At 38.8% G+C, this 16,355-nt stretch overlaps 1 protein-coding gene across 5 annotated transcripts in view; it reads right to left on the reverse strand.

The window, feature by feature from the left end:
* The window catches only part of garnl3 (GTPase activating Rap/RanGAP domain like 3), an 80,611-nt gene that overhangs the window by 15,281 nt on the left and 48,975 nt on the right, over positions 1-16,355 (reverse strand). For 3 of the 5 annotated variants that reach the window (XM_084935620.1, XM_084935617.1, XM_084935619.1), the window contains exons 5-21: positions 16,176-16,294; positions 12,750-12,814; positions 11,539-11,602; positions 11,348-11,374; positions 10,923-10,998; positions 9,334-9,432; positions 9,122-9,225; positions 6,972-7,080; positions 6,759-6,804; positions 6,564-6,670; positions 6,355-6,470; positions 5,800-5,922; positions 1,976-2,050; positions 1,630-1,744; positions 1,472-1,498; positions 1,240-1,344; positions 354-470 (exon numbers count right to left, since the gene is read on the reverse strand). In XM_084935620.1, coding sequence (XP_084791746.1) covers positions 354-470; positions 1,240-1,344; positions 1,472-1,498; positions 1,630-1,744; positions 1,976-2,050; positions 5,800-5,922; positions 6,355-6,470; positions 6,564-6,670; positions 6,759-6,804; positions 6,972-7,080; positions 9,122-9,225; positions 9,334-9,432; positions 10,923-10,998; positions 11,348-11,374; positions 11,539-11,602; positions 12,750-12,814; positions 16,176-16,294 — 1,494 coding nt within the window. The remainder of the gene's footprint in view (positions 1-353; positions 471-1,239; positions 1,345-1,471; positions 1,499-1,629; positions 1,745-1,975; positions 2,051-5,799; positions 5,923-6,354; positions 6,471-6,563; positions 6,671-6,758; positions 6,805-6,971; positions 7,081-9,121; positions 9,226-9,333; positions 9,433-10,922; positions 10,999-11,347; positions 11,375-11,538; positions 11,603-12,749; positions 12,815-16,175; positions 16,295-16,355) is intronic. The other 2 variants (XM_084935621.1, XM_084935618.1) reach the window with 1 other exon arrangement.

The following is a 16,355-nucleotide window of genomic DNA, read 5'->3' on the forward strand; positions in this document are numbered from 1 at the left end:
TGTATCAACATTTAAATGTCTTCGAAATGTCTTTTTAAATGTTTTTACATTTATTTTCATGATGGCTTGAATTTAAGCATGCATGTCTATTTCACACTTGAGCTGCTGTTGAAAGATGCTGACAAAAAGAGTTATTTTGTAGTCTCATATTATCCTCAAATAAACCTAAAGGTATTAACAGGGGGAAAAATTTATCACAGGTGTTTGGATGGGGAACTATCTGATGCTTTCAACTTCAGTCAAATTCAAGCTGATTTTTCTATCTTGCATAAGTGTATTTACCTTTTTCACTGTGAGGATTGGTTTGCATTCTGTACAACTGTGTGCATATTCTTGCAGATCTTGTGCGTTACCTTTCGTTTTCTCCAGTTTGTTTTCCCGGCTGTCGCACTTGCCCCTGATGAGTTGCCTCTCCTCCAGGCCTTTCTTGATCGTGCTGAGTCTGAACACATAAAGCCGAGCATCCTTTCCTGGAAACAAAACAAAAAGCTCTTCTGTTTTTTCTGCACAAAGGCTACCCTCAATTTGCTAGCTCTTATTTAGCATCCTCCCACGGCCATGCAATGGCATGGTATTGCAGGAGGATTACTAGAAGGCTTCTTAAAGCTGGCGCACTCGCAGAAGCTTCATCAAAGCCCACACACAGTCGTGACAAATGCCTGCCATCGCATAATGACTATCAAACCTGGACGATCCCTACTTGCTAATCATCTGCAGATCAACCATTTACATTCTTTCACAGTTAAAGCAAACATCAGACAAGTCCAACTGCTGTTTGTTAGTACACAGCCACGTCTCGGTTGAACTACTTGTGTGTCCTTTAAATCTTAGTCACCCTCTGTGTTTAATTTTATCTGTCTGCCCGTCTGGATATCTCTTAGTACTTTATAACCCCCTGCACTCTCACAGTCTATGTGGTTCTTCAGACAAACAGACACTCTTTTGTATACACATGCACACAGAACCCCTTTAGGGACTGATTCTGTGCAGGTCAGCTTCCTTAAATCTCGGCGATGGATCGATGTTTTCACCGGACCAGTGGAGGTGGGCAAACGTGTACACACTAACGCACACAGGAAAAGACAGATAAAATGTAAGGCAAAGAAAAAGAACAAAAATAAAGACAATCTGCTGCAAATAGTGCTGTGAGTCAAAAAGAGGATTTCAAAGGATGACAGGAGATCTCTGATGTGCAGGGAGGCAGTGCTTAGCAGTATCCTCCCAGTGGTCTAAGCCTACCTTTGTCAGTGCGGGTGATAAGCAGGTCCTGAGGCTCGAGAACGTGCATCTGCTTCACCACCATGGTTCTGTCAAACACGTGCACTGGGGGAAGGCTCTGTGGCTCTGAAAGACAAGTCACAAATCACATGATTAAAGAAAGATTCAAATTAAAAAGAAAAATCCCCGCCCCAAGTAGGGATTAAAAAAAGAAAGAGCCTTTAAATAAGAAAATATTGATTGTGTCACTCACCAATGCCTAACCCTGCTGGATCAGGGCCTGAAACAGGGACAACATCATTACCATCATCATGTTAGCTGCTGCTCTCGACATTCTGCTGAGTATTCAACAATTATGCATGGGTGCTTTAATTTAGATGGCACAGGGCGTATTGATTAGAGTGACCTCACCATCGAGCAGCATGACCCCTGCTGCGTCTGTGGCAACCAGCACTGACTGACCCCAGGAGTCAGCGCACACGATATCATAGGGGAATGTGCTGCAGAACAACTGGGACTCCCATGGCTGGAACACACATATTGATACAGCGCACAATAGGATTAATATTCACTTGGTTTGATAGGACTACAAATAAATCATAAATTTACCTCCCCCCCCCCCCCCCCCCCCCCCAGTTTCATTAAGTGCTTTTTAAACATTTCAAACATGAAGTTGTTTTGTAACGGCAAAAACTTCAAAGGTTCTTTCAAGTATTAAGATCAAGGCGGTGAGACGCTTTAAAGATGTGCGCCTCACCTCTTTTCTGCACAAGCCTGTGGTGACGAGGCTAGTCGGCGCATCGCCTCTCACTATGGTCTTCAGCTTGAGGGCCTGGGGAAGAAACGGCATCAGATATGACACACGGTGTACACCTCTGAATTCTGCACTGATGGAAGTCTGAAGTCTTGCATCACCACAGTGTCTGACATCTGAAATCAAGTCTTGCTCCCATGTAGCTAATGTTAGCGTAAAATTCACGCTGTTGCCACGATGAGAAGGCGGCATTTTACCGCTGTGGTCGTTAGAGGTAACGATGATTTCTTTTATAAACAGATTTATAGTTACTCTGTATTTTCCAACCTCAAATGAGGCAGGACAGAATGAAGAATCAAGTTCAGACCTACACAAATATACACATTTTTTGAGATATTTCTGTTTCTTGAACTCTTTTCCCCATTAAGATGATCTGACGATCTACCCTGCATCATCAATGGCAAGTTTTGACGCCTTAGTAAATATCAATAAAGATGCGGTTCAATGACCATTAGAATAAATGGATTTCCCTAGGGTACCTGCATGAATAGAGACCATCCTCACTCATTTCTGATGCACATCCACTCATGTTGTTCAATAGGCAGGCTGAAATATGACATGAACCAATCAGAGGGTTGCCTCTAACAGGGTATCTAGGGGTAAAGAGTTAAGTAGTTCTTTTTCAGCCACTGGGTTTGAGTTCTTTCAATAAACAGGATCAATCTATGTGCTACTAAAGGGGCATTTTTTAAACATATATTTTGATGTTATATGTGGCTATTATGAGGCCTTGATGAACTGCTATGTATTTTTCTATCTTTTGGGCTCCATCATGTAGCTGTAAACAGGTAGCTTGCCAATGAGCTAGCATCTATCACAGTCATTCTCTGTGTTTTTTAATGACACACTGGATACTTTATATCCTCTCCAACATTCTGCTTGGTGGAGGAAATTGCATTTTACGGTATTTATCTGTTATTTAAATAACGCTTTCACACTCGTGGACCTTGCGCAAGATAAATGAGCCCTAACTTGCTGAAATACGCATGCTGTTTTCTATTACTGCTATTTGGCCTGACATTGCTTGTTTTTCATGCTTATTTAGGTTCTGAGATCTGTGACAGACGGCTCAAGAAGGTGACTGTACAAAAAGAAAAGTCATAATGCATCAAAGGTTAAAGCCGTTTCAGAATTCAAACACAGTTCGTACAAATGTGCAAGCTGCAACCATCTGACTGAAAGTGCCAATCCAAGCTGCACAAAGCATTACCATGCCTGCATAAACAGGCAATCTGGAGATGATGAGATCAATACAAACCACCACTGCGGTGGCTTAGCTGTACAGCATACTAAAGCATCCTTCAGAACAGATCCATGAGAAATCATATTCAGATTTATGAGACATTAATGGGGAACATGACATCACTGTGTACTACGTGCACAACACAGTGACTGACCCTACTGTGAGTCAGTTTAGCTGACAAATGGCTTGTCCCTAAAATAACTGAACAATCAATGACTGAAGATGTTAGTCTTCCACTATTTTAATGCTTTATAGAAGAGCACGTCGATACCTAAGATTTGTATTTATAAGTCGAGAACAGTAGAAACGAGGTAGAACAGTTACGTAAAGAAAAGGAAACAAGGACAACAAACAAAGAGAAAAAGAGAGAATTACTAAGATTAATAAACAGCTGCTTGTTTAGAGTCGACTATAAATGGTTTTGACTTTAAAAACTAATTTCCTCCAACAGGTTTTTTCTACAGGGTACAGCTGTTATAACTAGTGTCTAGTTTTTAAGGCTCATATAGACTATTATAAAACAATGAGTGAAGATGAAGGCATTATTAGTACTACTCAGTTCAAACCTTTGGACTTTGTATAGATTTTCAAGTTGATCAAAAAAAAAAGAAAGAACAAATTGTAGGAAAATTATTGATGTATTCGGTTTATGAGGGCAATTATTGATTTATTATAATTTAACTCATGGTGACAGTCACATTACTCTGAAACTGTATGAGTGATCACATCAAAAATACCCACTATCTCCCAGCCTCACACAAAAAATGGTCATCCGGGTTCATTGCCATGTATGGTGCTTTGTAAGGTTTTTTTCCCAGTATGATTATATCAGGTATATCAGCCACACAGTGACCTTCTTAGATTATTATTCCTTCTTTATCCTCCTGCAAGCAGGTGTTCAGTTCATTCAGCCTTTGAAACCCAATCAGTACAAAGAGCTTCCTCATTAATGACTGAGAGAAGGTAGTTTCTCCTGCAGTGGTAGGCAGCACTCATTACATTTGCATTTTTAGAGGGAAACAAAGAGAATAGAGCAAAATACACTAACCCATGCTAAGCAGTTTCATTTCTAAAGACCAGACTGAAGTGACTCGGGTACCTTTTCTGTTTAGTTTAGGATTATTGTTTGACTTCCCAGGCAACTCCGATTAGCATTTACTTTTCACTTGCCTTACAAATTATTACTTTTCTTCTTACAACATCAAACAGAAGAAGCTGGTAACTGTGGAAGCACTTTTTTCTCTTATGAGTAGGACAAAATTTAACACCCTTTTTAATTTCTTTGAGTAGCTAAATCATTTGGAAAGTTTCCTGGAAATTACATCAAAAATACATGACCCATAAAGTAAATACGCCCCTACCAAAAAAGCCCAAATATGGAGAAATGGTGGAGAAATGGAGTGTATAGGGCTGTATAAAGCTCAATGATGTTTTTCAGCATAGACAGAAAAACAATTTGTTCCTCTTTCTGAATTAAGCCTCTGATTACAGCTCAAGTCTGAAGTGTTCACTACAATAGAAGCTGATCAAAGCTGATTTTGTGAACAATAATCATGTAAAAAAAATACTATGACTTGTTCAAGGTCTGCAATGTCATTTCTACAACACTAAACCATGATTTCTATATATGGAGCTGAGCAATAGCTCTTTAGTCTTTCTGAACATCTTTCAAAGCTTTTCTTTGGACATTGGCAGCTTTTTCTCTCCTTTTCAGTTTTGTCCTTTTACCTGACTATTTTCATACTACTTTCAGTTTGTTTTTCTTGTTCTAATTCTGTTCTAATTTCTTTCTAATTTGCTCCTACTTCTTCAGTGAATCTACAAAAATGTTAATGATAACACAGTCTGACAGGCATAAAATAGCATTTTTGCAACAACAAGGTGATTCCCAAATAACTATTAGCCAAACTCTTGGCATGGTGTGCAGTTTGTTCTTAAAACATCTGAGGAAACTGGATAAGTGGAGGACAAAAGAAGTGCCAGACCTAAAATCTATCTACAGCACATCTCTTTAGGCCCTCCCTCTATTTATGTCAAATAACACAAGAACTGGACCACAAATCAGTGGCAACTGATGTATCTGCATTTGAAACTTTTGGTTCAATTCTGTACATGTGAATACGCAGGAGGTCAGGGGAAATCCACATTAGTGAAGCAGTGTGGGATCATCTTAACAGAGGAAAGGCAGCCGATGTCCAAATAAGAGCTCTGAATGGCCTTTAGCAAACCTGGAGAACTGTTCCTGAGGACTGCCTGAGAGAGTTCAGACTGAAAGTAGTCATACCAAATATTGACTTTCAAGCTCATTAAATTTGTACAAACTATGTTTTTACCTTATATATGCTGTATTTCCATATATGTTTGCACATATTTCAATAAACCGTTGCACCTATCTCCCAAAATGAATGAAAATGAGAGGTGGCTTAAGACTTGCACAGAATTGCACGTGTGCATGTTCTTTGGTGTTTCTCACAGAACACATGAGGCTATTTTACATGTCTTTGTGTGCTCAGTACTTAGTTACCTGCCCTATTCTGACAAACTCAGCCTGGCGTGCCTCCTCCTTCTTACGTGCCGACTTTGGAGACTCGGGCAACACATCGCTGAAGGACCGTCTGTTTAACATGTTCTGGGGAGAAAAGGGAACCTAAACATGGAACACACAAAATGTGACACATGCGCGCACACACGCAACCACACGGAGAGAGAAAAAGAAAAGCAACAAGGGTCTTAGAAGTGAAGTGAGAACAGCAAGAGCGAACAGTGCACTGCTTGAACTAAGCTGTATTAGGAGCAACAGTGAAAGGAGGGGAAAAAACAACAGATATAAGAACTAAAGTGATGTGAGGAGAGAGAGCCCTGCTGAGAAAGTCAGCATTGCAGCAGAATCCAGTGGAGTGTGGTGCAGTATGCGGAGGCTGCAGTGGAATACAGCAGAGGACAAATCAGCAGCGACTCCAGTCGCTGCAAGCGACTGAAGTGACAAGGAGGAGTCAGGAGGAGAAGAGTGGATAGATGGCAAAAAAAAGTACAACAACAGGTCTCTGCAGCAGAGTCGTGGACGGAAACGCTGCTGTACCTTGTGCAGGTCAGGCATGAGGTCTTGATAGAGCGAGCGGATCAGCATGTCGAGGGTCCGCTGACGCTTCTGGGCAAACGTTGGTGTCTCCAGTGTGGCTTTCTCTCCATTGATTACTGAAGGAGATGAGGGAAGATCAGTGTAAGGGAGACAGAGGGGACGCAAATATGTCAGCATATCTGATGAACTTTTTTTGAACACTTTCATACATTTGACTAATAAAAAGTCCCTGAATTCTTGGTGATCGGTAAATACAGGCGGGGATGGGAGAGGGGGTCCAAACAGTGGAACGCTTTCCTCTGAGAAGATCTTTAACCTGCGGCAGAGAGCACACACATATGAGATCGTAAAGAGCCGCAGATCAAGTAACTTCATCGACTCTTCTGTAAACCAAACATACTCACCTGTAACTGTCATTCTGGCTATTGTACCTAACTAATGCAAAAATATCTGGATGTGAAAGTAAAGGAAACAATTAAACCACATACAGTCAAACACATACAGTTCCACTGCTCTGATGTGGATGTGACTTCATTATCTCAAGCTGGTGTAAACATGGCTCATGTTGTTGGCTACCACTTAATCTCTGTGACAGTCGCTGTCCATGTGAAGGATACGGGTGAAGTGTGATCGGATCATAGACGGCTTGAAGGATGACGAGGCATCATCGCCTTCCTGGAATACTATGGTAACAATGTCATTTCCAATGTGCCTCTTTCTCTCCACCTGACAGAATAGATGAACAAGAGAGACACCGAGATAAGGAAAAACACGGCAAATTAACCTCGGCACCCTGCAATTTATGTGTCACAGGAATTATCTACCAATAATTATTATTTTAATAAATGGCAAAACAGAACTGCATGTACAGATGATGACCAATGAATTCTTTGACTTTGAAACATGGTAGTTATTGGGCAGGTTCTGGAGCTATAGAAGCATTATTCCTATGATTTGCTAGGCCAAATCAGCCACCCAAATACTTTACCAGTGTTTTTGAGACCACACAAATGCATGCACTTTGTGTCATGCAGTGTGTTTGTCCTTAATTCACTGATCATCTATTAAAATTTACTGAGTTTCTTTTCTTCCAGGACTAAAACTAAGCCAAAATGTCAGATTTTAAACCTATACAATCATGTAAAAATGCCCAAAGTCTAGTCTGAGACTCTCTTGGTCCCATTACCAGTAAAAATATATTTCTTTCATATCAAACAATACAGAAGTATTGCTGTATATGATTAACACAACACCTTCACCAGTTAAAACAATCTGACTTTACATTACACCAACACTAAGGTGTGATATAGAGTGTGACTGGAGCTCTTCTCAGTCATGCACCCACATGCACTACAGGCACAGACTATTCCTTATTAATCACTGACAGAACGAATATCTCAAGATGTGTCAGATTTGCCAAGCAGCAGCCCTTTGAAATCATACCTAAAAAAACCTGGGATTACAGAAGGAGGCAACGATGCCCATTTCTTTTTATTCTTCTCCTCCTATACTAACAGGATTCTACTGCATTCGTGCCACAGCACTCCCTTATGCATACATAACAACTGTATACATAAAGATACAGAAATAGACATTGAAAGGAGTACTGAACAACAGTGTTGTCAGTCTCCTGGTATTTTTGTCACTTTTGTATGATTGCAGTATTTAATGAGACGTGCTACAGACAGTAGCTGTGTATGGCTTCCCAGCCTTCAGAGTGCAATGTCAGGTTTATGTCACAGCTGCCCTAAGTGATTGAACTGGTCATTACCATGTTTCTTTTCTTTTATTTGTTTGTGTAATGGTTAATGCATCAGTTTGAGCAAGCTCTGTAATCAAAATTATATTTTCAATGCTAAACTATAATTATTGTTGTTATTGATGAATTTTGAAATGTACCGTTTTACATAAAAAAACAGGTAAAATAGTAAAGGAAATTATTGTTTTTTGATTAAGATGCCAAATTACAGTCAGTTACTTGCATTCCTGAATGGAAACATGAGCTATTGTGGTTGAATTTAAAGCTTAACTAACTTCCAACTTCTGAGAGAAAGCCAGTGGGCTGGCTCAAATGGTGCATGGATTCAGTTTGTTAACTGTCTAATAAATAAATGTGTTTTTGACAGATTTTTTAAATATTTGTGTTTTGTTGGTTTTATGACTGGTGGTCTAACACATATAAAGTCAGAGGTGGGGAAAGAGATCATTAAGACCCCAGCGCAGAATGGGGCAGGGTATCAGGAGCCATCAGCTGATGTTGGCTAAAAATCTAAAAAAGATATTTCACGGAAAACCACAACTTCAAGGTTTTACCAAAACTATTAGAATGATTCATCTGAACATCATGAATGTTTGTACAAATGCTTATCTCATGTATCCATACTACAATATTTCATCTAGACCAGGGGTGGGCAACTCCAGGCCTCGAGGGCCGGTGTCCCTGCAGGTTTTAGATGTGTCCTTGAATCAACACAGCTGATTTAAATGGCTAAATTAGCTCCTCAACATGTCCTGAAGTCCTCCAGAGGCCTGGTAATGAAGTAATCATGTGATTCAGGTGTGTTGACCCAGGGTGAGATCTAAAACCTGCAGGACACCGGCCCTCGAGGCCTGGAATTGCCCACCCCTGATCTAGACCAATGATCCGGAGAGACATAGTGACTGACTGTAAAAAAAACCAACGATGTAAAAATATATGAAATCGAGAAAACTAAAAGTGTTACAAAAAAACACAGACCAAATGTGTACAACCACACTTGTAACACACCTGCTGTTTGTTCTCTTTAGAGTAGGGTAACATCGTGGAGACGTGGAACATGAGCTCATGACCTTGATACACTGTGTAGATGGACTTAATTCCTGTAGTGTCATCTGCAGACAAAAACAGTATAACATGACACAGAGAAAAAAAACCCTTAATGGATGGCCTCCTTTTGAATGTGATGTTTTGTTATGTGATCAAACGGTGCACATTCTTACTCTTGGTGTCTAACCCTCCTCGGTAACCTGCCCATCCCTGCAGTGTAATGGTATCACCCAGCAGACTGAGAAACTTGTCGAAGTTCTCACTTCCCGTCTCTGCAACAACACAAGTCACTAAGCAGATATCTTCTATTGTGGTATGTAGTGTTTTTTATTTTAATTTGACATTTTGGAAAAAGTACACTTTTGGTGAACAGATCTACACCACTCTTAAGTTTATATGCTAAGCTTAGTTTAGCTTAGCTTAACATGAAAACTGTAAACAAGGTGAAAAAGCTAGCTTGGTTAGTAACATTAATGAGGTTATAGAAAGTCTTGTCATCTTGCTAACTGTTTTAAGCCTATCCTTTAACAAGGCCATCAGAGCTTACTTTATGTTTTCTACATTTTTACATGCTATAGTGCCTTTTTAAAGAGCATTTCAAGTTGCTATGCATCAATACAACCGTTATATCCCAAATTTGAATAATATGTATGTATCAAGTCCATAGTAACTACATAAATTACTAAAAACTCTAATAAACTACAAAGAAATTGAAAATCGGTTTTGTTTTGCTTACGCATTTTTCTAGTTACAGAAATATCAAAAGTGTAGCCCTCGAAATTTTAAATGCAAAAAAAGTTGAATGAAATAGTTTTCAACCACAGGAAATTCATTTGGACTTCATAATTTCAGTTTTACATTTTTTATAAACTGCAACAAAAACAAAAATAGATATTAATGTGCAAAAAAACCCTGCATGTGCATCAAAATAAACTATACGGAAGAAGATTAGGACCACTGGAAAAAAAAGTGGGCAAGTCTTTCTTTTTCTTCTTTTCCAGAATTCTGAGAAAAAATAAGTTAGAATTCTGACTTTTTTGTCAGAATTATTTTTTTCTCAGAATTCTGGAAAAGAAGAAAAAAAAGACATGCCCACTTTTTTTTTCTTTCGGTAGCCCTAATCCTCTTCCGTAAAACTATTTCCAACAGTGAAATCAAAGTTCTAAGTGTAAAAAAGGCACAAAGTCAAACATAACTTTCATTAGCACCAGCGGATCTTTAAATGGCCCTGAAAAAAAAAGAAAAATTCCTGCAAAAATGACATAATTTCTGGTTTTCGCAGTAAATCGCAGACGTGTTAGTTCATGCTGATAATGTGATGATGTTTATTCCAGCATAGGAAGTGCAATGGACAGTTGATCAGATCCGCAAAGCGTGTGTCTGGATTTCTTCTGACGCTATTTTTGTAAACCCATTAGTAGAAGGAAACTGCGGCCAGGGACAAGTTGAATGCATGATATGTAAGTAAACTCCTCTGTTTTCATGTCAAAATGCCTCATCTTATTTGATTGTGGGTCTACCGGGATTTAAAAATAGTTACGCAAATGGAATTAAGGGCACTCCCGTCGGCGTTTAAGGGCTAAACAAGCTAGCGCTAGTGACCAAAAATGATGACGCCCAAAGATGGCAGCAACCTAATTGTTCGTTTTAAGCTTCAACATGATAATACACTCATAAATGGTTGATGTCACAGTGATTGTCCTTTTTAATATACAGTCTTTAATTTGAACACTACATAATAAATGAGCATAGCAGACTTTACCATTACTAAACATCTCGTCATCTGTGAGCTGTCCATCTTTGGCATACAGCACACCAAACTTAAAGTTGACAGAACCCTAAAAGAAAATTGAGTTAGATTAGACATTAAAAATGCAAAATAAATTCTATGTTTTTTTTTTAAAGAAATGTAAAATAACATGTAATAGATTAAACAAAAGATCCACAAAAGGTAACAAGAAAGGCTAAATACTGATGACCAAGAAAGAAAAATATTAATCTGCATAACACTTGAAACAACAATTGTAGTTGTACACATGCAACCATTTCAGCATATAAAAGAGACATATAGACTCAAACATGCAGAACACTAGAAAAAAAGAAAATCAAACTGTATTAATGACAGAAAATTCCAGGATTACTGCAGATATGCTAAATTATCCCGTGAAAAACATATCATATTCATACCTCCTGTTCCTCCAACACCAACAGGTCCTGGGGAAAGAGGACACAACAACTGTCACTGACCAGCACTACAGCTAGAGATGACACAGCCTAAGGACATTATGAAGTTTAGATGTTGCTGATCCGGGTTGGCATGAAATGGGTCGGTGCTATATTTCATTAAGAGCCTGCCGTTGTGCTGGTGTCATTCTCACCTTCTGAATCTCTGGGTTGAGGATTTCCCTGGGGCCTTTCTCAAACCTGTCCATGTTCATTGCACTGTACAGGCAGAAGCAGGAGGGGCAGAAAAAGGAGGAGTGGAAGAAACAGAGACAAAAACCCCAAGTGTTTAGGGTTGATGAAAGACAAACAGCCCAAAGGTTAACACTCATTAAAACCTGATACAGGGGATTTCCCATCTAGCTTGAACCATTTGTATTCATTTAGAGTTTGTGCAGCAACTTAGCCTTGAGTAATTTAAAATCTCAAACCTTCTGTTTTCTACATATTTTAATATCTTGTTACCAGTCACTGATGACAACTGCTGCTGAAAATAAAATGCTGAAGGGAAAAGAATTACCAGGAAATATTTGTAAAGTTCTGGTGAAATTATACAAATGTTGCATATTTTTTTAACATTTTCTTCCATATAGGCCTCTGTTTACTGGCTCTCTGTTAAATACAGAATTGAATTAAAAACCCTCTCCTCACATACAGGGTCTTTAATACTCAGGTCCCATATTATCGTAAAGACCTTTTAGTAATCCATCATATAAAGCACTTTACTCTCATACTGCAGGCTTCCTTGTGGTTCCTAGGTTATTTAAAAGTAGAATGGGATGCAGTGTTCAGGTCTCTCTTCTGTGGAACCAGCTCCCACTTTGGCTAGAGGACACGGACAGCCCCTTTACTTTTAAGATTAGGCTTAAAACTTTAACTTAGTTATGCGGCACTAGGCCTAGGCTGCTTGGAGCTTCCCATTATGCACTGATTGTTTTTTCTTCTCTTCTGTTTTTTCACTCTCTGTCTGTTTATAGACTGCTTTACATTTAATCATTAGTTCACGTCAAACTCCGGTTCTCTTCCACAGTGTGTATTTTCCCTGTCTTCCTCCCCCTCAACCATCTGCTGCAGGTTTCTGTTAAAAGGGAGTTTTTCCTTCCCACTGTCACCGAGTGCTTGCACATACTGTCATCTGTATGGGGTTATTTCTCTACTGCTGTAGATCTTTACCTTGTATTGCTGTGATTTGATTTGATTTGATTTGATTTGAATGTTTCTTTTGTTCTGAGTTCAGTTACATTGTGCAATGCAAATAATTACATCTGAACTGTAGAATGAGAAAACAACAATATAAAGTCTCATTCGTGCATTGGAAAGAGGGCATAAAGAGTAGTGACTAAAAGGTCTGAGCTGCACGTCTCACCTTAGTATGGACTTGACTGATAGTGTTTTTGTTGGGCTGTAGGGAAGGGAGATCTTCAGAGTCCCCTGTGTGAACAAGAGTGACACAGATCAGTGATTATCATATTATAACATAGTGGGTTTTATACATCTGTTCATTTTGGAAATAATTAGTACATTTTTGGTGTGTGTATTTAGAAATTCAGACCACAAAATAGATTTTTCAACTACTTGCAGAATAATTACAGAGGACTTAAAAGATTAAACAGAAGCAATTCAAGAGAAGACAAAGTTGTTCTGTTCAACAACAACATCCTGTACCAGTTAGAGTCTGACAGAAACAAGATAAATCAATGTGATCAGGCAGCGGAGGTGCATCACCCTAATCAGGTTCCAGACGAGGCTGGAGGGCAAAATTAGATCCAAGCTATCTTGGTCATGAAACTGAATCACAGAACTAGATGCACACCATAATAATCATGCATCTCTCTCTAACACACACACACACCTACACAAACGGTGACTCAAAAGTGGAGTAGCATAGTGCCTTAAAGACTATTTTTAAGGGACTTTGCACATTTTGTGCTTTTCCATGTTTAGATCTGAGGAACAAAAAACACACCTCCCACAACTGTTTAATTAAGCAGAAAATGTCGGTGTTCAGGATTAATCTTTGCACCAGTGTGCTAAAACTTTTAATACCTGCACTTTTAGTTGGAGGAAAGACTTTATATTTATGGGAATTTAGACTCCACGACTGCCGCTACATTTATCTAACTTGCTTTACAGATTAAGATTTTAAAGAGAATAAATGTTTGTGAATCATTCTTTGAGATTACACACAATTTTTGTTGATCATCTCATTGGTCTGGAGCTATTTGATGAAACTATTGAAAAGTAAGTATCTCAGCATTTATCGGAGAAACTGCTTACAATTAGAGATGGATCGATCCGATATTACGTATCGGTATCGGTCCGATACTGACGTAAATTACTGGATCGGATATCGGAGAAAAATTAAAAAATGTAATCCGATCCATTAAATATCAAAAAAGCACCTCACAAAACTTGCGACATGGCCTAACTCGGCTCATAACCGTAGCACATCGCAGCAGTACGGGTCACGTGATAGAGCAGCTGTGCGTATTTGTAGCCTAGCTAGCAATCCGGCATTTCATCTCCGAGGAAGTGATCCCAGAGAGAAGTAAAGCAAGTGTGTAAGTTCATCTCTGAATGTTTGTAAAGCATTCCCGCGTTAAGCTTAACAACCGATATATGGAGCAAGTGCCTCTCCCCCTCTCCTGCTGCTACTTCAATCATGAAACTGATCAATGATCAGCTGACCGGCTTTTCGAGTCCGTCTCTCTTGTTTGTTTATTGCTCACTTCCTGCCAGAAAGAGGAAACCAGCAGCTGAACAACAGCAGCAGTTTAAGCTTGATAATCTGTTAGAATTTATTTAATATTACTTTCTAGACCAGGATCCTTTTCTACGTAGCTGACGGCTGGTAACTGTGCAGGGGCGGATCTAGCAAAGTTTAGCCAGGGGGGCCGATAGGGCATTAACAGGGAAAAGGGGGCACAAAGACATACTTTTCTTTCTTATTCTCATTTAAAATGTCTAGCTTTTAATAAATAATTATCTGAATCTTACACCCAAAGTTTTAATCTGATGTAAAATGTATAGAAGTCCATTACTGTATATAGTAACTATTAAGTCTAATATACCCTAGTAAGCTATAGTACTTTTTCCTTTGGGAAGGAACCATCTGTGCAGTCTGCAATTTTGTTGAAGAAAGATGTTGAATCTATTTAATTATTCTTGAAAAATAACTGATTTCTGTGTATTTTTTTTCCACACTGCATCAAATTATAGTTGATTACGTCAATTAAGCATCATGAGGTGGAGGGTGGTTCCCTATTTGGTTTGGCTGGGAGTTTTAGAGCCCTATTAGTTAGGTAGCTTAATATTTCTGCTAAGTACTCTTTAAAATACCAGAATAGGAAGGATGGTGCAGGTTTAAGTTTATTAGATTGATCAGTATTGCTAAACTATGAAATATTTTGGGTGCAGTGTATTTTTTACATACAGGTATAACAGAATAGCTTTAGTGTTGTTGTTTTTTTAACTTGAGTATGAACTTATACAAAAAGCAGCAAGATATTAAAAAACTGTTTTATTGATTAAAAAATACACTATATCGGATTCATATCGGTATCGGCAGATATCCAAATTTATGATATCGGTATCGGTATTGGACATAAAAAAGTGGTATCGTGCCATCTCTACTTACAATACAATGAAATGCAGTCATGTCATATGATACAGTTTGCTGAAAATTCTTTCAATTAATGATACCTGCAAAAATATAAAACCTTATTTATCATTTTACTCAGAAAAAATATTGCATATATCTTGAACAGTGTTGGGAAGGTTACTTTTAAAATGTATTCCACTACAGATTACAGAATACATGCCCCAAAATGTATTTTGTAACGTATTCCGTTACGTTACTCAATCAGAGTAACGTATTCTGAATACTTTGGATTACTTAATATATTATCAAGCTTTTTACAACTACATGACTGTACTATTGCTGTGTGATTTATTACTATTACTGAAGGTTATTCGCCATACTAATACCAACCAGATTTTTAAATCTTAATATAAAATGAGTAACAGTAGGGTGGACATTAGGTAAGGCTGCACTTTTTGGAGCGATCTCGTATAGAAAACTATTCCGCGTGTATATAAAACAGGCCCATGGCTCCAAAAGGGACCTCTGGGTAATACGTCAGTTCCATGTCGGGCTCATAACCGAAAACTAGCTTTACTTTGTTGTCTGGGTCAACTTTGCCAGCGAGAGACAGAGAGAGGCGTTGAAAGGCTGCTCCAACGGAACTTATTGTTTGGGAGGAAAACACGAACACAGTGTACAGTCGAGTCTTAATAGCTTACTTACAGCTGGGCTACACTGTCCATGAGGCTACATTATTTAGGGCTATGCCAATAACACTCTGCCGATTGCTTTCATATTAAATAATTTTTTGAACAATAATTTTTAAAAATATTTTGTCACGTCATTATTTGGGCCGCAAGTAGGGGTGACATGGGCCGAGAGATTGAGACACAGGCTTTAGAGCCTCTTAATGCGTGTTTTGTTTGGGTTTCCACCGGCGTGGAATTACCAAAAATAGAGAGGGGACCGCCTTACATATGAAACAGGAAAAGACCGCTGTGTAATCCATTTACTTCAACAAAGTAACTGTATTCTGAATACCACCTTTTTAAACGGTAACTGTAACGGACTACAGTTACTCATATTTTGTATTTTTAATACGTAACAGTGGTACATGTATTCTGTTACTCCCTAACACTGATCCTGAATGTCTATGAGATGTGAAGCATTTAAAATTACTGCTGCTAGGTGTGTAGGCAGTGAACTCACCGACTTTCTCCAGAGGATGGCTCGGTACTGAGGAACACGTTGGTTGTTCTGGTCCGAGAGGACCACCGATAGGTAGAAGGGATTCTTCTCTGCATCCGTGCCCACATAATTTTGGTGGACTATGGTGGACAGAGATCATTTACAGATATGATTAAGATTAAGAGATCAAGATTATTCAAC

This window comes from Perissodus microlepis, chromosome 7, assembly GCF_051167445.1.
Source record: "Perissodus microlepis isolate ML-2025 ecotype Zambia chromosome 7, ASM5116744v1, whole genome shotgun sequence".
Lineage (NCBI taxonomy): Eukaryota > Metazoa > Chordata > Actinopteri > Cichliformes > Cichlidae > Perissodus > Perissodus microlepis.